The sequence below is a fragment of the Telopea speciosissima genome, chromosome 3, assembly GCF_018873765.1.
Source record: "Telopea speciosissima isolate NSW1024214 ecotype Mountain lineage chromosome 3, Tspe_v1, whole genome shotgun sequence".
NCBI lineage: Eukaryota > Viridiplantae > Streptophyta > Magnoliopsida > Proteales > Proteaceae > Telopea > Telopea speciosissima.
Genome location: NC_057918.1, coordinates 14,824,623 through 14,846,881, shown reverse-complemented (window position 1 = coordinate 14,846,881; position 22,259 = coordinate 14,824,623). Strand labels below are relative to the sequence as shown.

At 40.0% G+C, this 22,259-nt stretch overlaps 1 protein-coding gene across 3 annotated transcripts; it reads left to right on the top strand.

Annotated features, from left to right (window-relative positions):
* The first annotated feature begins 717 nt into the window (after positions 1-717).
* Positions 718-21,379, top strand: LOC122654087. Of its 3 annotated transcripts, XM_043848063.1 has the most exons (7): positions 718-730; positions 4,514-4,519; positions 7,716-9,289; positions 13,679-13,879; positions 15,261-16,119; positions 16,309-19,117; positions 20,953-21,379. In XM_043848063.1, exons 3-7 carry the CDS (start codon positions 7,924-7,926, stop codon positions 20,980-20,982), a joined length of 5,265 nt encoding a protein of 1,754 aa, XP_043703998.1. In that variant the 5' UTR covers positions 718-730; positions 4,514-4,519; positions 7,716-7,923; the 3' UTR covers positions 20,983-21,379. The 3 variants fall into 3 exon arrangements, with proteins under 3 accessions (XP_043703998.1, XP_043703999.1, XP_043703997.1); XM_043848064.1 differs by lacking the exons at positions 718-730; positions 4,514-4,519 and adding an exon at positions 6,827-7,061 and having other exon boundaries at positions 7,678-9,289; positions 13,679-13,729; XM_043848062.1 differs by lacking the exons at positions 718-730; positions 4,514-4,519 and adding an exon at positions 6,828-7,061 and having other exon boundaries at positions 7,678-9,289.
* The last annotated feature ends 880 nt before the right edge of the window (positions 21,380-22,259 follow it).

The window sequence follows — 22,259 nt, the reverse complement described above, 5'->3', positions numbered from 1 at the left end:
TTATTCAATAGTTTTAGTGTGTAAAATCCATTTGAGAAAAACAACAAAAAATAAAGACTCAATTCTCTATTTGTTTTTACCCAATAAGATTGGTATGAGGTCTTCTATCAAGTTGACTCATCCATGGTTCACACACTACACGAAAAGCGCATAAGCATGGTGCTTCTACGAGATTTTTAATGGAGTTAATTTAAAATGTACAGTAAATGTCAATTTCTCATGGAGATTTTATTTATCCATTGTTAACAATTCAGATTTAGAAGTAATCTTTTTTCGCCAATAGAAGTCTAGGTATTTCACGATGTTTTTTCTTTTCAATTGACCCTTTTTTAAAGGAAAAAATAAAGTTGCTTGTTCGCATGGCTCCTAAGCCTTGACACAGCAGCATGCAAAATGTTTTTCTTTTTCTTATATGACCAAAAAATTCCGTTTATCCAAAGTGAAGAGAGAATCTTGTCGTCCATAGTTATTTGACTCTACAATTGGACTCCTCAAAACATTGAGTCTTATCATTAACTCCTGTCCCCACTAACGAAGGTCTGGAATACTATTATTGTGTTCAATCAAAGGGTTAGACACCATGGTTGAAGAGATTATCGAAAACTCACTCTGATTATAGCTAAATTGAACACTTCACATATAATGACTTTTCATAGCTCACATGGATCATTTGTTCTTGTCCCCCACCCCCTCAAATAAAAAAAAAAGAAGGGTGGATGTATGAGAGAAAGTTCCTACAAAAGCATGTACGAGATCTTTTGCTAACACTAAATGGGTAGAAGGCAATTTAGCTCGTCTCCAGGGAGACATGCACCCAGGGTGCTGTCAGGGGCATCCAATGGTTGAGCTGTGCCGCACATCTCGGTGCAGCCTAGGGATGTGTGTGACACATCCCGATGGCTGGCAGCGCCCTAGGCGTTCCCTACTCCCTGGAGACAATCCTGATCCGATAGAAGGCACTTTGCACATCTTATCTTGGAAGGTTTTCTATATGGACCATCTAGTTGAGCCACATCAAAGGATGATGGGGGCATTTCCAACCTTTTTTTTTTTTGTGGGAGGTGGGGGGTTTCCTAGACTAAATGAAGAACAAGAGGTCTCAAACTGGAAGCCTCCTGGGACTAGACTCTACTAAACTAGTCTCATGCCAGTTATGCTAGCAATACCGTATGTATTGTTTTTTTTTTTTTTGATGAAAGAAAAACATCTTACTATTAAATAGTAGAAATATTTACAGAGTTGGCATCTTGTTTACAGAGGACTGTTGCAGCAAGTGATTGTGCACATTGTATATACATAGCACTTTTACATTGAAAAGTAACATTAGTAGTATTATCAACTATAAACAAAAAGTATTTAAGTAGGTCCAACGGCCACGGTTTCGTGGTTGGAAACGGCAAAAGCTCGGTCATTAGGTTGTTGACATACCAAATTTCCTTCACCAACACCCCCTGTAGTCTAGCACACAGTAATCCATTTTTTATACTAAGCAGGTCTGGCTCCAAAGCGTTGTTAGAAGTAAAATGTCCTGCATCAAAAAACAAAATTTGCCCTTGTAATATAATTATAAATGCCCAGGCCCCTGTTTTCAGTCAAGCACTATTGTGTCCTACACATATCAAGACAGGGAAATTAAAAACAGGAAAACAGTTAGAATGTTGGGACTGAAATTTATTTAGGGGGGGTGTTTGTGGAATATATTGGTGTGGTAGGGGGGATAAGTTCAAATATACTATCCACTTATTTACTACATTAAGAATCCAGCGTGGGTCAGGTTTAGCTGTGGAAATAGCCAACCGATTTCTGGCAGTCCAAATAAAATAACATGTAATAATAAAAACACTAAAGAACCAGACTAAAGTCTGGTGATCAAGTTCTCGGTTGTGGACGAAATCGGTACACAGATCCATAAGACTCGGGTACTGCAGGTGTTTCGTTCGAAGTCCTAAAGGTCCAGCAGCCCATATGTGTTTGGCCCAATCGCAAGATAAAAAAAGATGCCATAAGGATTCGACACAGTTGCCACAGAAAACACGTGAGGATTCGATCTGGATCCATTTCGAGAGAGTAGCCTTGATGGGAAGTCCTGCATTTAGCAAACGCCAGAAAAAAACTTTAAACTTTGGGTGGAGTGTGAGTTTCCAAAAGAAAGTCCACCAAGATTTAATCAAGGAGTCGGACCGTCGGATATGAAAGTATTAGAATTAAATTCTCTAGCAGCAATTTTTGTGGTGAGGTTACCATTTTTGGATTTAACACACCACCAACAATCAGTTGAGTTAGAAATTAGAATCAAGCAAATATCAGAGATCACTGATTAAGGCACACATTGAACCAATAAAGCTTGGTCCCAGTTAGACTTGTCAATGAAATCAGCAACCTTGGTAGAAGAATGTGCGGGGGTTAGGGATGCCAGGGAAGTGTATGAGAGTACCTGTGGGGTAGAAGGTAGCCATTTTTCAGTCCAAAAAAAAGTGGATTTACCATTGCCAGCTTTCCTGATAATCATGTTGTCAAGTGTTGGAATTAGACAGCGGATGCTGTTCCAAGTCCAAGATCCCTTTTTTTCCCTTGTTTTGGGGTCAAAGAATGAAATATTAGGGAAATATTTAGCTTTGAGAAGCTGGGCCCACAGGGATGATTCCTCGGTGAGTAACCGCCAGGCCAGCTTAGCTAGGAGAGCCTTGTTATAATTTTCTGCTTTTCTGAAGCCGAGACCTCCTAGCAATTTGGGTGAACAACATTTGGTCCAAGAAATTAAAGCGGTTTTCTTGGGGCTATCTGTTCCTCTTCCTAACCAAAACTGTTGACAAATAGAATCAATGTCAGAGCAAATTTTCCTGGGAAACAGAAAACACTGCATTAAGTAGGCAGGGGTGGATGTCAAGACCGATTGGATCAAGACACATCGTCCTGCGAAAGAAAGGAGATTGGCTTTCCAAAGTGATAATTTCCGTTGTACACGTGAGACAATGCCGCCTAATTCCTTTACCTTGGATCTGCAGTGAAATAAATTAGTTCCTAGATATATGGAATCTTTGGGCATCTCCTTAATACCCAAGGTCACACAAAGGGAATTCCTGGTCTCTTTCAGCACATTCCTGCTAAAGTGAATGCCACTTTTCTGGAAATTAATTTCCTGTCCAGATAAATCAGAAAAAAGATCCAGAATGGCTCTGATAGTCAGAATATCTTCTGTAGTTGCACGGCAAAGAATGAAGATATCATCTGCAAACAGTAAATGTGAGATTTCAGGAGCTCCCCTAGCAAGTTTAACACCACGAAACAGATTCAATTCTCTATAAGTAGAGAAAGTCTAGAGAGTACCTCCATTACTATTAGAAACAGGTATGGGCTGAGTGGGCAACCCTGTCTTATGCCTCTGGTGGGTAAAAAGTGATTAAAGGGGCTTCCATCTAATTTAATGGAGAAGGAGGATGTAGAAATCAAAGCCCAAACCAAAGCCCCCCACTTCTCCCCAAATCCCATAAAGTTGAAAATAGATCGAATCAAACTCCATTCCACCCTATCATAGGCTTTGGACATATCAATTTTAATTGCCACAAAACCCGTTTTACCCCTGATTTTTTAAAGCAGTGGAATATTTCCTGAGCAATGATAATGTTATCAGTGATTTGTCTGCCAAGAACAAAAGCCGCCTGAAAAGGAGAGATAATAGACTGTAGAGTACCTTTGAGTCTATTGGCGAGGGTCTTCGCAAGGATCTTATAGACAACATTACACAAACTAATGGGTCTGAATTCTCCCACAGTAGAAGTAGTATCAGACTTAGGAACCAAGCAAATCAGAGTATGGTTAATACCCGGGTGTAATTGGCCAGATCCAAAGAACTGCAGTACAAAGTTAAACAAGTCCTGGTGAATAACATCCCAATATTTTTGGGAAAAAATGGCTTGAAACCCATCAATACCAAGTGCCTTCCAAGGTCCGAGAGAGAAAACCACCTTCCGAATTTCATCGATAGATGGGGGATGACAAAAAATATTAGAATCACTAGAGCTGAACATAGGTGGGAATAAACATTCAACAAAAGTTGCATCCAAGGGGTTCGAGGTGGTGAAAATTCCTTTGAGGTGGTAAGAGAAGACTGCAGCCATAAGAGGAGGGTCACTAATAACATTGCCACTCGGATCCTGGATGAACTTAATCCTTCTTTATCTCAAATTTTGTTTAATCATCGAGTGATAGTATCTAGTGTTTCTATCACCGTCACGAATATACATATGCCTCGATTTCTGAAGCCAAAAAACTTCCTCAGCCTCAAATATCCACTTAAGTTTCCTATCAATCCCAAACATGATGTCCGTGTTGGGGTTTGAAGATTCCGAGAGGAGAAGGTGTTCTTGGAAGAAAGACTGTTTAAGGTTGTTTATGTGTCCAAAGGTGTTTTTGTTCCAATCTCGACAGGAATACGAGAAAGAGGCCAGCTTGGCAGTGATTGACCCGGCACGGATACGTGATCAAGTAGAAACACAGAATTGGTTAAATTCAGGGTGATGTGTCCAAGCATCTTGAAAATGGAACAATTTCTTGTAACTACGTCTATTGCCAGACGTAGACAACAAAATTGGGTTGTGGTCAGAGCCAATGGAGGATAACTTGGTAATGAAGGCCGTAGGGTAGAGCAGGAACCAGTTGGGTGGACCAAAAGCTCGATCCAGGCATTCTTTAATAAGGCGAGGGGGCTTTTGTTTGTTAGACCATGTGAATTTGGATCCAGCCAAGGGTACCTCATCCAAGGAATGCTGATAGATTAAACTTTTGAGCAAAGCTGTAGATGTGGTAGTCTGGAAAGGAGACCCCCCCATCTTTTCTTCACAGCTGAGGACTTCATTAAAATCACCGATTATACAAAATGCACAGTCCAGATTAGCCACGAAGTTTATAAGAAAGTTCCAAAAAATTCCCCGTTCGTGTAAATGAGGTGGCGCATACACACACAACAGCCACGAACAATTGTCCTCTCCATCCTTAATTTTTAAAGTAAAGAGGTTTGTGAAAATCAATGTCTCAACACAAGATAAATCGGGTTTAGATAAAATCCAAAGGCCACCTTTTAATCCATGAGTGCCCATGCTATTGGAAAAACAAAGGGATTTGTAATTTGGTAACGGGGGTTTATGTAGAAACAGAGAATGATCAGTGCATTTAGTTTCACAGAGGAAGACAACATCAAGTTTAAATTTTTCAACATGGAAACGTAAACATTTTGGAGTAAATTTTCCATTAAACCCACGGGTATTCCAAGATAGTATCAACATATTAAGGAAATAGACAAACAAGAACATATAGAATCTGAAAATTCGAATAGCTTTATAGATACGCAGGTAAGATCTTCTAGTAAGTTCCCAAAAGCACCACGAGAGGCTTAACAGCAGAATGGAATAAACAGGGCAAAATTGTGAGAACTTAATAAGGGATAGAAAGTGTTGGGAGAATACCGGATTAGACGAGGGTTGGTGTACTCCGTCGCCTGGGCCTGAAGAGGATGTGTTACCATGTGAAGAACTGGTCGTCGATGATCTCCTCGAAGGCGCCAAGTCGCAGTAATTGATCCAAAACTTAGCAAGTGCAATGAACGATTCTGGATCCAAGGAGGATGATATGCAGTGTTGGAAAGCAGTTTTAAAAAAATCTAACTCAGATGCCAAGGTGGATGGAGATTCTGGGTAAGCAAACTTGCATTTTTTAGAGGGCTGGGCAACAGCGGGGTCCCCCGAAAAGGGTTTAGTCCGGCCTTAAGAAGAAGAGAGCAACGAAGCAGGTGCAGGGATGCCGAAGGATGGATCAATATCAAGTAGAGCAGGTTCCAGTAAATTTTGGTTAGGAGATCCCACCTCAAGAGATGCCGCAATGTCAGGTGCTACTACAGGGGTGGCGAAAAAATTGGAAAGCAAATCCTCAGTAGCCGTGTCTTCGATAGGTGGAATTGGGGAGACCGAAGGGACATCGTGGATCACCTCAGCAAAACAACCAGAGTTAAGGCCCATCGCCCACTCAGGTGTGTAGTCCAAGAGTGGTGTTTCCTCTCATACCTTATGTATTGTTGTGCATCTATGTTTTGGTACACACCCATAGTTATAGCATAAGTGTATATATTTTTTGAAGAAAAGTTCTATGTGGAGGTGTACAGCCCACGCCCAAACACAATGTGAGCAAAATGACCACCCTGCCCCCTGTGGTGCTTCCTCTCACACTCTCATTGGCCTTGCGTGTGCAAAAGGTCCACGCTCCCCGGCCCCATATTTTCTTGATGGTATTGGATTTTTAAATAATTTTATTTTTTGTCACATGGCTGATTTTATGTGGACTGGAGTTGTATGTTTTGATTTAGATGACCTTTGCCCTATTGGTCCATAAATTTTTAGACTCCAACCGGACAAGGGTCAATTCCGGAACACATAAAATGTCCGTTTTGCAGCCCATTATGTACGGTACGGACGCATCTGTTGTTGGATCAGTACATGCGATTTCAGATTCTAGCCATCTCAGGCCCAAATGTATAAGATTTTTTATTAGCAGAAAAAGAGTAGAAGATTTTTTTGGTTAATTGGGAGCTTTTACATATATAGTTGATAGAGTTGAAGATTCCAATCAGAGCGATCCTAACGTCCTCCTCTCATGGACCCCACCTTGGCAGTTGATGATCGTGAAACTAGGAAATCGCTTACGCTATTACAGTATTACGCACCGCCAGAAGGCAGAAATTCTTTATTTATTTGCCTTAAAAAAAAAAAGAAAAAAAAAAATTCTTATGCTATCTCAAGTCTCACCTTTAGATTAGAATAGAACAAACACTTCGAATCCAGAAATACGAAAAGAGCGAAAGAAGAAGGGGGAAAAAAATAAAAGAAAAAAACCCCAAAACTTCTTAGGGTTTATATCTCTATTCTTTCCCTCGAGCCCGAAACTGTAGAGACTAGAGAGTTGAAGTTTAGTTGATTCTGCAATCTTCAATTTAAAGTTCGTTCGTGAATTCGTTTAACCTGTCGTCTATACAACTCCTGTATCGGATCTCTACTGCATTCCCGTGCTAAAAGGTGCCAAAACTAAATCTTGTTCTTGGTTTATGTTACTCTGGAGTTCTGGCTTGGATTTGATGTAGTTTAGTCTGATATTTATTGGGTTATGTTTTCAATATTGTTCCTCCTTCAGTCATTTATTTTAAACCGTCTGTACGTTGCTGCAGCAATGGATAACACCACATTAAATTGTCTTTTACGTCTGTGATTTGGTTACAAGAAGTGTTCTTGATGAAAAATTGCAAAGAAATAATCATGTCTTTTTGATTTTGTGTTGGAAAGAGTTTATTTGCCTTTATGTTTTGACAGATTAGCGTTCGTGGTTGATGGATTCTAATGTAGCAGGCAAGGCAGGGGAATAGGGTTATGGCCAAGTTATGGCCCTTAGTATTTGAATGGGTAGTTATACAATCCAACCCCCTTCTCGTCCAACGTCTGACCATCTTGTGACGTGTTTCTTTTGATTAGGTTCGCTGTTGAGTTCTGAGTGTGCGTAATTTACTTGGAATGAAGTGTTCGCACATGCCATATAAATGTGTTATAGATGTTTCTTTCTGTTTACCTTGTTTTCACTGTTAGCAATGCTTCTTGTTTACCGATATTTTTATTCTTTTTTTTTTTTTTGTTTTTTCAGTTTTGGAATGGGGTTGTGGTTGTTGAGAGCATCACCAGTGACTTCATTTAACGAATAGAATGATTAGTTCATTCTTCACGTTTCTGAACGGAACTTCCTAGTGACTTGAGTTAGCTGGATGAATTCGACCTGGACAAACTTCACTCCTATAGAAGATCAGTTCTCACGCTACAAGCCCTGTGAGGTGGAATTTGTACATGGTATATTTTAGGTTCTTGGTTTATATGTTAAGTTACATGATTTGAGATGTATGGCCGAGGAAACTATGCTCCTCAGTTCAGGCACGGACACCTTATACCGCCTCCGCCATTCCAACAAGGCCCTCCAGCTCCACCACCTCCGGTAATTCAGCAAGGTTCTTTGGCTGCACCAAATCATGCAATTCAGCCTGGCCCAAACCCTCCGGTGTATCACCATGTTCCACCTCCACCACCACCCGCAATTCCGCAAGGTGGACCTCCTCCACCTCTGGTTCAGCAAGGTCAGCCAATTCAAGCTCCAAATCCTGGAGTGGTAAATGCAGGCCAGCCTTTTGTGCATCCACCGACATCTGTACATGGAAACTCTCAAGTGATATCTCCTTATTCAAATGTACTACAAACCTCTCATTACCCTCTGACTGTAACAACTCAGAACATGCATCATATGTCACCGGCCTTACATCCTCCTGCTCCACCTCTTGCTGGACCAAGCCACCCAGAGATGATACGGGCTCCAGTTCCTCCTAGAATATTACCCCCTCTCCCTTCACAAGGACAAATATTGTATAGAACTTCACTTTATCCATCACTAGCTGGTGGGTTCCAAGGACATCAACATGTTGGACCACTACCTCCCCCGCCCCCTTCTTGTTTTGTTCCTGTCACTCCTGCTCCTTTTTCATCTTTTGCACATGCTCCAGTAGAAGATGCTTACCCGCCTTCTATGCCACCCCCACCTCCTCGCTCTCCACCTTCTCCCCCACCCATTCCATCATCACCACCTCCATCTCCTCCAAAACCTTCAGAGCTCTCATCTAATTTGGCTTTAGATGCTGTTTCTGCAATCTCCCACCACTCTGTTCTGGTTTCTGACAATCCCACCACTTCTGTAGAGAAGCTTATTGATGATGTTGACAGGTTACTTGTTCCTGCCCAAAGCAGGGAAGATGTGCCTTTACATGTTGACGTTCGAAATATTGAAGGTAGACGGGCGGAGATGGAGTCTCTTGGGGAAGATGGATTTTCATCCGAGGGGGAAGCAACTCTGGATCTTCCTCCATCTCCTCCTCCACCTGATCCACCTGCAGAAGAAGTTGTTCGGAAGATTAGAGTCCTGTGCCAGTTTATTGCTAAAATTGGCCCTGAGTTCGAAGATATTGCTTGTAAAAAAGAGTCGGGAAATCCAGAATTTGCATTCTTGTTTGGTGGTGAGGCTGGAAGTGAAGCTGCAATTGCTCATGATTATTTTCAATGGATGAAAAGGAAATCTCTTTTGGGATCTAAACAATGCAATGTCCCTGGGCAAAGTAATTCATCACCAAAGACTTGGGAAATTATATCTTCACCAAAACCATGTAATTTGACGGATGAGGGGGCTACTTCACCGGCAAATTCAGACATGGACATGGAAGGTTGGTCCTTACTCCCTTCTTTCATGTTTATTTATTTACTTTTTTTTTGATATGCTGGGTTCATTAGTGCCTTCTCTTCTGTTTCTATTCTTTTTGACTGTCATAAGAATTCTTGCTGAAGTGTTGATGTTTCTAATTTATGTAGTTTTGTGTTTTGTTAAAATATCAGCTGGTTCTCATTTGTGTCTCTTCCTCATTCTGAGAATATGGAATTTCTTTTTGTTGTTGGGTTTGACACTGAAGTCTAAATTAGCTGAGTCATAATCTGAAATCAAGAGATGCTATGGGTTCTTTGACCCAAAGGAAAGAAAAGAAAAAAAATAAAAAAATCAAATAAAACCAATGGTTGCCTATTGGAAAACACATCTTATTCAGTTTCATCTAATTCAAACACCTGAAATGATTCATTCTAATTTAGGTTGATCGGTCTTCATTGAGATTTTGGTTGCCAATTTTTTGCAGAGAGACAGATTGGAGGTGACCAAATATGTTGGTCTTTTTATGATAAATCAATGTGTAAGACTGTCCTAAGATAACCTGTTAAGTAATGCATGGAAAGTTGGTTGGAATGCCACATAAAGATGAAGTAGGAGGCATAATTGTCAAGGCGTTGCCTAGGTGTCTAGGCGGATTTCTTTGGGTCTAGTGATTGTAGCCTTATTTATGCCAAATATCATTTAAGTAAATGAAATAATTGTTATTTCATTTGCTTTAGATATTATTCATAAATAAGAAAATAACCCGTATTGGAATCCAATAAAAATAGTTAAAAAATAAGATTCCAAAAGGATAAAAGTCAACCCCCTAGTTCAAGAATAAATTGGATTTTCGGTGATAGGTGAAAATTTTAACTTTCTAGTGCTGAGTTTTTTCTCAAATCTAAAAATTCCATAATACTTAACATGGTAAAACATTGCTAAAAACCAAAAGAGTGATAAAATATTAATTTGTTTTGATATTAAAAAAAATATTTTCATTCAGAGCGACTTTAACAACATTCGCCCACACTAATAAGGTTTGCCCGAAACATAACTTCTTCAATATAATTCAGATTTAAGCAATCGTGGATTTGTTGGAAAGCTGGTTTTGTTTTCTACCTAATGCAAAATGTCTCATGTAAAAATAAAATCAGTTGACTCGTCAAACTTCTTAGAAAACAAGAACATTTCTCTAAATCGAGAGCAAAATTTTCTAAGAACAGTATAAACCAAATGTGAGATTAGCTATACTCGACAACGAGTCAATGACCAATTCCAAGAACAGTATAAGCCTAATGTATATTTTGATTGTTTCAAACTTTCTGATGTAGATCGAAATATGAAGAAAAAGAAGCCAAAACACTGTTTATGTCACTGTTCACATGAACAGTATCACAACCCCTTATTTTGGCTTGGTGTGAATGCTACTAGAAGATCTTGTGGGGCCCAAGACCAGATCATGTGAAGACTTTATTAGAAGACTCAATTTTGTCTATGCGTGGGGAATTAGGAGGTTAGTTTAGTTTCTATTTTAGAATTATTCTCTTAGATATTTTGTGGTTGTCTATTAAGCAACCTTAGATCTTTAGTTTCTAATTCCAGATTTTGAAAGTAGGCTTAACTTTTATTTAGAAGTTTCTACTTTCTATTTTTAGTCTGTTTCCTTTTCTTGCAAGTTTCTAATTTTCTCTTACTTGTAAGGCAAGCATAGCTGCCCATAAATATGTAATGCCATTAGAGGCCCCCCGAACCAACGATTATGATGAATGAGAATATGCCTTTTGTGCAAAGTTTTATTGTCCTATTGTGTGGATGAAGGGTTGAGAGGCCTGGCTGGTGAGAGCCAAAACCTCTAGGGCTGAGAGAGCCGAATCTCTTTACCCCCCCCTTTAATCTTCTTCTACCTTCTTCTTTCTTGTTCCATTCGATCCTCTCTATTGTTGCTGCTACTGCTGGACTGCTTCAAGTACTGGAAGAATCCCATTCAAGAGTTGCTGCTGCTGCACACAACCAAGAGGATGTCTGCTACACACCTGCGGCTCTGTTTTATGCTCAGATCTCTGCAACTGTCTGCCTGATTGGAGAATTATTCGGGGTGCACAACCTGCCCTGGCACAGACCCATCCTTCGATCCAACTTTGGTGGTGTTCCGATGGCTGGTTTGGCTTATAACCATAACCTGCTAATTCTGAGTTTGTTTCTAATTTTGGTTTTGTGGGTTATTTTGGGACTATTACTCTAGTCTTACATTACTTCCAATAGCTTGCTTCTCGAGTTCTTCTGTCTTCTAGTTATATGTTGATATTTGATGACTTGATGTGGCTTAATGTTGATTTTTGATGATATAAGGTATACATTGTAGCATACTAAATAATGTTAGAAAAGAGGGGAAATAAAAAATAACACTGGGGCGCCTTGGTCGCCTAAGCACTTAGGCACCCCTTCATCGTCTTGGGTTGCCTTGCCGCCTTGACAACTATGGTAGGAGGAGTTGGGATTTTTCATTTAAGGTTGGTGATGGAGTAATTAGGGGTAACACATTTCCAATCCGAAATTTCAGTTAAAACCCTAGAAAATCCTGCTAATATGGTTAAAAAGAGATTTTAAGGGGAAAATGATCCCTAAATTAGGAAGGTCATAGTACCAAAAGCCATTGGAATTTTTATTTTCAATACTTTTTAGGATTTTTGAAATTTAAAAAAAGAACTTAATAAGGTCAATACTGGAAAGAAAGTACGATGATTGGTTTCAACAAATATACAGCAAAATTTTTGGATCAAGAAAGTTGAAATTTAGAGTTGAGGGTATGTTAAGATTAGGAATTACAATGTCATAATGCCTGATCAAGTGGCATATAGGGAATGGATTTATGGGTGATTTAGAGGCTAGAATTAAATAAAATAATAGATATCAATTAAAGCAAAAGACATTTGGAAATTTTAATCTCAGTAGCTAGAATATAGAAGCTAAATTTTCTGAATCCTAGACTAGAAATTCAACAAAACAAGAAATTAGTGAATTCAGGATATACAATGAGAGAAAAAGGATAAACTTGACGAAGAATTGGTGTCTTACCAGTCTTTGAGAAGGGGTCTAGTGAAATATAAAATCAAGAGAAGAGCATGGAATTGAACCACAAATAATAGCTGAAACTTTATGAGAATCTTTTATTCATTATATTTGCATTCATCTTCTTGTTCAAGCCCTTTATCTCATATCATGGAAGCTTGGTCCAAGGTGAGGATTGAGGAGGGTGCTTCCTGGGAGGCATGTTCAGGAAGACAGATAGGGTAGCTAAAGCTTAAATTTAGCAATTGGATTTTACATTGGAAATGTGGTTAGATCTTAGCTCATTTATAATTTGATTGGATTGTGACTATATTAATTTAATTATATACTTGATTATGCTTGTTGACATGCCGATCATATTCTTCCTTTCCAAGTTGTGTGATTCTAAACAGTAGTTTTGAGACATTTGAATTTTGACATAACTTTGAAGAAGGATATCATTTGCTAGGCCTTAGTAGAGAAATATGGTAGGTTGACAGGATTGGGAACTAGGAAATAAGAGAAACCAAAGGACTTTTAACCATAAAAATTGAAAACTTGAATTTATCAAGGGCCAGGAAGGATTGGCCAAAACCTTTGAGAAGTAGAAACACTGCATGATTTGTAACAGGGGCAACAAGGAATTGATATAAGAGCATGAACAGCAATGGAACTTGTCCACAACCAAGAAGTGGATGTATCCCACAGAAGCCCACCAAATCTTTTTTCCAACAGCCAAAAATCTGTCTTCAAACATGACAACTGACCACAGACCCTGTACTTAAAATTAATTCTAAACCAAACTCCTTTACTCAAATTAAAAATTGGAAAACAGAAATTCTGTCATGGACTTACTTCTGTTAGTAGATTGATGTTAAATTCCCCAGACAGCTATGGAAAGCAACATCTTTTCTCGTTTGGAAGGTAAATTGGATAAGCTTTCAAATGACACAAATCATTGTAGACAAACAAGGCCTGGCCTTCCATAAGTATCCCGGAAGAGAAAGTAATTGAAATGACCAGATAATGATTGAAGATCAAAAGAATATTGCCCATGTGGCCCCATGTATACAAGACCTTCCTTGAGTTGTGTATGCTCTTTCCAAACAAGAATAATCGTTGAATCAGGAGATGCTATGGCATTATAAGATCTTTAGTTTTCATTAAATTGGTCTATGTACTGTTATCTACTGTGGCCTGACAAGACCTCTCGTAGTGATCCACACAAAGCAATTGTGAAATTGAGTACTTCTGAATGACTCTAGTTGTATCTCTTTTGTGTATTAATGCTATCAACTTTGCGGATCTGTGAGTTGCTCTGTTGGGAATACCGAAACCTTTTTCTTTGTTTTTGGGCTTACAGATGATGCCAACCAGTCTTCCAAAGATCAAGAGGTTGGTTTCTCTGTGGAAGGTATAAGTGGGGAACCTGTTTCTTTTCGTAATGAGTTGCTTGTTGTCAAAGAGAAATTACATGTACAGCAGAGTCTGACGGAACATCCTAGTGATACATTGCCTGGAGGATCGACATGTTTATCCTCAGTAGTGGCCAAGCAAGAAGAAGGTTCAAGTTTAATTGTTCTCTTGTTTTCTTGGTTTGGATTCCCTTGATTTTATTCATTTTTCCTGTATTATTTATTAATTATTATAATATATCTCTATCAAGTATCAAGTGGTTATATATGCAAAATAGATTTCTTTGTGACAAATGCTCCTTTGAGTATGAGAGAGTACTTAGCACCAAGGTTTGAAATTTTGGAATTTGACTCCATTTTGATTTCATTTCGCAAATTTTGATCCATTTCGACACTGGAATTTTGAGGCATTTCGTTTTGATTTCGGCCGAAACCGAAATAGTTCGCAGAATTTCGGTCATTTCGACCAAAATGTCGAACCAGGCTCAGCACCTCCTTATTCTCTTGAACAACCCTTGTGATTATGATGCTGTAGATGCTGCTCATCAAACTGATAGATTTGAATATTGAAGTCCTTGGCTTGATTGGCTACAAATATCTTAGGAATTAAGACTTCAAGTTTTGTCCTCTCTACTGATGAAGTCATTTTGAGATAGTTTCTCAACATGAATATTCACAATGTCAGGTATATCCCAACAAGAATGTCCCATATAAAACTGTGTGTCTGAGTCTTTGACCTTATCATTAGGAAAGATTTGTTCCTTTATTCTATTTGCTCAAATTTTCATTCTGTCCAATCTGTGCTTCAAACGTTAGTTTGAACTCATGTCTTTGCTATTTCCCTTTGTTTGTGGGCTATACTTTTAAGATGGTAGAAGTTCATTAGCTTGCAAGAATTTGTGCTGGATTCTTCCTTCTCATAATTAATCCTGGACTTTCTAATTAGATCCTTGATATTTAAAGTTAGCTTCAAATTTATGGACAAGTAGAGTGCAGGGCCTCTATCCACGTGCCACATTTTAGCTCAAATGGAGTACACAGAGTGGTGGAATAAAACTTTGAATATTTATTAAATAGTCAAACTTTCAAAGTATGGATGGATAAATTATTTAATTTTGCTCATAATTTGTGGCATTTCCAGACCTCATATTCCTATGTGTCATATGCTCAGACTTGTCAAATCACTTTCACGTTGCACAATTTGGTGGTCGACCCTATAGGAACCTACCTTCCTTGAGTGGGTTGAGTGAAAAACTGTGCATTGTATTATTTTTAAAGAGAAAGGGGCCACTTTTATTCTTTTTGGGGTGGGTGGGGTTTGCACTTGAAGTACTTTTTTATCCACCTCAATCATCATTACCTGATCAAGATATTTCTTTGCACTATTTTGTAGTGCCATTTTTCCATGTTTGTGCCTCTTTCAGTTTGGTTGTCTATCTATACCTCTGTGCAATTAATTGCATGTAGTGTGGTGGACTTTTAAGCTTTGTACTACTTTTTCATATTCTAACAGGATAGAATTCTTTCCAGAACAGGATAATTCCACATTTGGAATGCCATCAACTAAAGATCATAGTGCTGGCATACACTTTGATGGAGCTGTTGAATGCAACGTGAATCTCAGTGTAAAGAAGGTGACAAGTCCAGTTCTTGACAGTTTAAGTCCATTAAAGGCTTCATCAGATGCTGGGGGTATCAGCCATAAGGAGGTTTCCAGCCCATTTATTCAAGGTGGAAGTCCATTCAGACTTATACAAGATTATGCTTCTGATGACAGTTTAGAGGATGATGGGACTTCTCTTGAAAATGTCAGTCCTGTAAAGGTTTCGGCATGCACTGCTGATGGTGCTACAAGTTTTTGCAAGGATACAGGGACTGGTTTGGATGTAAATGTAGACTCCAGGATGACTGAAAAGGAAGTTACATTATTCAATGATTCGAGTGTGATAGATCCTATAAACATGCCAGATATTTCCCTGGAGTCTCATAAAGTGGGAGAGGTAACTGTCCTAACTTCTGATGCATTAGACTTGAGAACCAAAGCTGATGAACTTGGAACTAATAATGATGGGAATCAAACATCTAATGACCCAGCTGCTTCACTTGAGGTTTCTGAGCAAAAGGGTAGTTTGCACAGTGATATTGTATCTATTGATCACCAGAATAAGTTACGGAAGGAAGATGCGAAACAAGATCATACCCCTCTGAAAGTGGATGAGTTTGGGAGAATGGTGAGAGAAGGTGCTAGTGACAGTGACTCTGATGGGCCACGCTATTCTGCGAGGCGTGGTAAGAGAGGCAGGAGCCGGAGCCGATCTCCTCAAGATTGGAGGAGGAAGAGAAGTCGCAGTCCATGGAGGAGGAAGGAGAGACGGAGCCGATCTCGCAGGTATAAACTGTATCCTCTTTATGGATTGGAGTACATATTTTTGGTCCACTATTCATTATTGGAGATTCAGAGAACTCTGTTTTTAGGTAGTGTACTTTTCTTGTGGCATCAATGTGTAGTTATTATTCTTTTTCCAGAAGCATACGTGGCAACTTGAGGAGCTTAAAGATTTAAGTTGTTGTGTTTCAGCTGGTCTCCAAAGAAACGAAGAAGCAGAAGCAGGTCTCCTGCTGCTTTCAGGCGCAAGGGTGAGTTTGGCATTGATAAAACTAAACGAGAGAGGGGCCGTATGCCGGATTGCGTTAATTTCCTTCGGGGCAGGTGCAACCGTGGAGCATCTTGTTGGTTTCTGCATGATGATTCCTCTATGCATGATGGATCGAGGCACTATAAAACTGATTCTAGAAAGCCTGCCGTCAGTGGGGAGATTAAGAAGGTAACAACAAAAATGTATGATTTTGAGGAAGCCAAGAGCCAAGATATGCCTTTGAGTATCACTGAGGCTCCAAAGGAGGAGACATTGGATGGAACAATGGACCCATTATGTCCAAGAGGTGACGTGCAACTCCTTAATTCAAATGAAGCAGGTCAATCAACAGTTTCTCTTCCTGGTGAGGTGGGTCAAATAGAGAGTTCTCAGGAAGCAATTATTCAAGTGCAGGAAAAAGTGAATGGGGAACCTATTATTCAGCCTCCAGATTTTGAGAATCTTCAGCAGCCGACGGAGAACATCTCAGCTTTACCATTAGATAGATCTCCAAAGCAATCACCAACCGATATTGAAGAGCAGAATTTGCCAGGTGAAGCCTCTCATGGTCAACCTTTATCAGAAGAATATTCAGTGGTGCAGCTCCCCATGCCCAATGCTTCAGCAACCCTTGCTCTTCCGATGCTTGAAAATGCTGGTCACCATTCTCAGCAAATGGATAGCTCTTCTGTGTCCTGTCCTTTACCTCTTCAAACATCCACCACTCTGCCTGGGCAGCCTCCTGTCTGTGACCCATATCCGACCCTACCTTCTATGAGCGAACCTTCATCTCAGAGTCTTGCACCTCAATCTCTAACTTCCGAGGAGTTCCACCCACCCAGCTATCCATCTGTAGACTATCGTATTCAGCCTTCTTACTTACCTCCGCCTCCTCCTCCTCCTCCCTTTCCTCGAGGTATAAATGCCTCACATGTCTCCCAGCCACCAAAAGATTACAACTTTAGTTCTCATTCTACCCCTTTGGAAAGGTTTCCTCCCCCCCCAGTTCCATTACAGGACCACCATTCTCTTTTTTTGGGCCAAAACCCCTCTTGGACCTCCTTTCAGGCTTCTTCTTCTTATGGTTCTCTTCCTGCTCAGTTTCCACAGAATACCATGCATTCAAGAAATGACATTCCTCATGCCATAACGCGTCCCTTCCAACCTGAAGAGCACGCTCACTCTCAGGTTGATTTTCATACTCGACCTTTCCCTCCAATGGAGCAGCCTCATCCTCCTCTGCAGTTGGAAGATTTCAGATTGGAGCCTCCGCCAGCGAACAAAATTAAGGATCAGCACTTTGGAGGCCCCAATTTTGTAAGAGAAGAGCATTTTACACATTCTGCGTTGCCTGGACGCAGTCTGTTTCAGCCTTCATTGCATCAAGATTATTATTTGCATCCTCAGACGCAGCTTCGAAATGAGCAACGTTTCCCTCTTCCTGTCCGAGATGATGTCCAGAACTTCGAAGCACCCCCTAACCAAAGGTTTACATCCCAATTCCAACTTCAGGGATTTGCAACTTCAGACAATATGCCTTCTCAGCCTGTATCTTTTCCTAGAGATTCACCTTCAAAGCAAGTGCAGTCTTTCTCTAAAGAAGATTTTGGTGCCATATCTACTAGACAGCCACCCTATGGTCTGCAACCTTCTGGCGCTGATGTTTTTTCTTCTCACTTTGGTGCACCCGTGAAGGTTGACTCATCAAGATACACATCAAGCTTATTGGAAAGCAATAAGCTAGCTTTATTATCTGATCTTGGAGGATCAAAAATTTTAAACACAACCCACTATAATCCATTTGCATCTACATTTGAACAGCCACCTGGAGGTTCCAAGTTCAGTTCTAGTTTTTTCAGGCGTGAATTAGACACAAACTACAGCAGCAACTATGAAACTTCTTTTGGTCCGAGCCATGTTCGAGTGGATGGGCAGGGTGTTCTCGGGCTTGGGTCAAGGCAGACAGCTTCACCACTGGATTCTGGCAGGCCTAGAGGGCAGATTTTACCTAAGTCTGGTAATTCTCTGCTGGCTGCTGATCATGCACACCCAAGGGATGCTCCTGTGGAAAGTTTTCCTGGCACCTTGTCTCAGTATGTGAGGGAGTCAATGGCTGTTGACCAGTATGATCCATTATTTGACAGTATTGAGCCTTCTTCAAACACATTGATGAAGTTTGACCGTGTTCAAGAACGAGATCTCGACAGTGATGTTAGCAGGCCTGTTGCTGCCATTGTGGCCGGTGGCTCAGACTTATTATCGAGACTTACTGGATCACATAAGCCTTTGGATATAGCAGAAAACAATAAGCAGAAAGAAGCTGCAGATGCTGCTGTAACTAAGTCTGCAGAAAATGATGAATTTGGTGAGACAGCAGAAGTGGATGCAGTGGAGAGTGGGAGCCCTCAGCCAGGAGATGGGAAGAACTGGAGTCCAGGTAGTCAAAATGTGGCCACAGGAGATGTTGAAATTGACCAGGTTCGGAGTCCAGGGAAAAGCGGGAAGAGCAAGAAGAGCAAGGATTCCAGGTCTATGAAGCTCTTCAAGAGTGCTATTGCAGATTTTGTAAAGGAGGTTTTGAAGCCATCATGGCGACAGGGTAACATGAGCAAGGAAGCTTTCAAGACCATTGTCAAGAAAACTGTTGATAAAGTATCTGGAGCTATGAAGAGCCACCAAATACCTAAGTCGCAGGCGAAAATAAATCAATATGTTGAGTCCTCCCAGCGAAAGCTTACTAAACTTGTGATGGTAAGTTACCTTTTTCTCATCTGTTCATTTACTGACTAAATTATGAACTAGGACTTGCAACAAAATGTGGATTGTTACTACAAATACACATGCAAGGGGTTGATTCAGTTGCATGCATTACTGCATACATGCTTTCATGGAGTTCTGTAAAATGGTAGTTATCATCCTAGCATGCCTTCCTGGTGACGTGCACTTTGGTGGCATATTCTTTATGGTTTATGTTAGAACTCTGTAGGCAAGTGTTCATGGTATAGTATAGGCAGTGTAAAATAGATCATGGTTTTATACATAGCCTATCCTACTTCTCACTGGACATTGACTTGCACGCACAGTGACTCTACCAGTCAAGCACCACATCTTTATTTCATTTTTTTTAAACAGTTAATGGTAGGCCTCTTGGCCACCATTCACCCATACCTTAATGCTTGCCTTAGCGGGCTTCCATTTCGGCATTGCTTGTTTGTTGCTTTGAGTAGTATTTGTGCTTGCTTTTTATTATCTTATGACTTCACCGTCATAAATATGTTTTGTAGTACTCTTCATGAGAAGAGAATGCATGGCAGTGTGTATGCTTTTGGTTACTTGACCAGTTGTGTGGGTTTAACTGAATAGTCCAATAAGCTATAGTTTATGCTGCGTTTATGGTTATTCATTACTGATTTTAAGATTCCTCTGGAATTAGTTTGAGGTTTAAGGTTGTAGGTTTGGAGTGTGTTTTCACTGAAAATCGAGATAGTCATTGTCAGGGTATCGATTTCTGTGATGCCTATTTCTCTTAGGGGCCTGTAAGCTGATTCTTTGGTGACTGCTAGGTGAGGGATGATATCTAGTATTGTATGGAGTTTTGGAGATATGGGTTGGAGTTAGCATTTAGGTTTTGAAGGTTTATGGAAATAGGATTCAGGTTGACTGTTATAGATTATTACATTTAACAAACATGAAAGGAAGAAGAACTACCACATTTCAATATAACCGAATATGCAAAGCTCAAGATCCAACCTTGTTGAATTAATTTTTTTTTATTTGGGGGTGGGGGATGGGGAATAGTAATCTGGTTGCATTTAGTTAACTGGCCTTTCCAACCACTGAACTGGTACGATTTGTTCTTCCAGCTGCCCAATTTGTAGCATTGGTTAAATAAACATCTACAGGAAAAACCTTGCCACAGTGTAATGCATGAGAAGTCCTTGGAGATTATTAAGTGGACTGGTGATAAATAATTGTGGGACGTAGAAAATCTAATTGTCTTCATATGTCTCTGTACTCTTGCTATTATATGGATTATGGCCTTCAACATGCACAAGATCAGGTTGTAATGTGCTTAAACAATGTCTCCCTCCAGTTAGCTGATAAAAATCTCTCCACTCTGGTTCTCTTCCCCCCCCCCCCCCTTCCTTTTTTTCTTAATGACAATAATGACTTAATTGGTATACAGTATTTGGATCAAATTCTCAAAGATACAGGGTTGCTAGTCATTCAGCAGGTGCTAGGTGCAGCCATTTCCTACACTAGCCTTGGTGTCTTGGAGACCAGTTCGCTGGTATAAGAATCCTTTTATCGAGTAGAAGAATTACTCTTGAGTGTGGCCTGATCTTCTTTCAAATGATATGTTTAATAATAATGAGGTTGGAAGGGAATATGCTTAAATTTTCTTTTTCTTTAAGCAATTTTTAGTAAATGCTTTGTGTATAGAATGTTCCAGAATTCCAAAACTCAAAGGAAATTTACTTTGAAAAAGACTTTGTAAAGCCAGATTTAAGCCTTTTATGCCTTGTACATGTTGATTATTTAGTGCCTTCTTTGAGCAACAATGTTTTTGTAACTGGCTTTTGCAGGGCTATGTTGATAAGTATGTCAAATTATGATAGTTATGAAGGTATTCTCTCCTGCTGGTCCTTTGTGCAATAGTGGGAATTTGATCAGCAGATCTGCGGGCTTCTAGTTTATTTTACTATATAAAGAGATGCCCCTTGGCTGCAGAGGATTTCGGCGAGAGCTGGAGGTCATTTTATCAGGTGGATTATAGAATTAATGGTCAAATACATTGAAGAAAATTTGGCCACTTTAGGGAAATGAACATTTGGGAAAGATAGCTCTGAAGGAGCTCTAGATGTTTATGTGGTTCACTTTGGATTGTGAGCTTCTCTTTTCTAGTGGCATCTTCATTTCATCATAATTTAAATTTTTGTGTAAATTCTCTTAACTATTATTTCTGGGTAAATTTGATTTCCCCACAGTTTTCAGCTTTAACATAATATTTCTTGAAGGATGATGGAACCACGTGGGGGGGGGGGGGATTGGGGTTTTTTTATTTGGGCCGGGGGGGGGGGGGGGTTGTGTTGTGTTGGGTTTGTTTGTTTGGAGAGGGAGGGATGGGTTTGGCAGTCGGACATTATTCGTTTTCCCAGTTGCGACATTTTCTCAGTTCGATTGATGATGTGTGTGTTCCAGCTTCATTTCTCCCTGATGTCATTTCACCCGTTTCTCTTTGTAATATTTTCTAGGGCAAGAGATCGTGATCTGCATTTGGCCAATGAGCGCGTGCAGGGGCATTGTAGTGGGGCAGTAATTTTGCACATTCTTGTGTCTGGACGCATACTCCATGCAATCAGGTAGCCTCTTTTTCCCTTTATTTCAAATGGGAGAGGGTTCTCCAAGTGGTAGGGGACGTGACCAAACAGCATGGTCATTTCTTTTGTGTGTATGCCCCTGCAACAGTGCAACTCCACTGCCTCACGCTCTCTGTTCTAATATTTCTCTGACCCCTCTCAGCTCCTCTCCTGCTTCCTCCTTCCTACCCCTCAATATCTTTTTTAAATACCAAAATATTAACAGTATAAATTTTGGATATAAACCGAATAAAATTGAATTAAACCAAATCAATTTGGTTTGATTTTGGTTTAAAGATCCTACAAAAACTTTTGGCTTGGTTTTTGTTTGAACTTGCTGCATTTTCAAAGCATTAAGCAGAACCAGAAATGAATTGATTGACACCCTTAGAGGCCATTTGTTTGATGGGGACTTAAGTGTGGTAGGAAAGTACCATGTGGCACTTCAAAATCCCATTCAAATCTTGTTTGTATGGTGATGTGGCACTTCAAAATCCCATTCAAATCTTGTTTGTATGCTGATGTGGCACTTG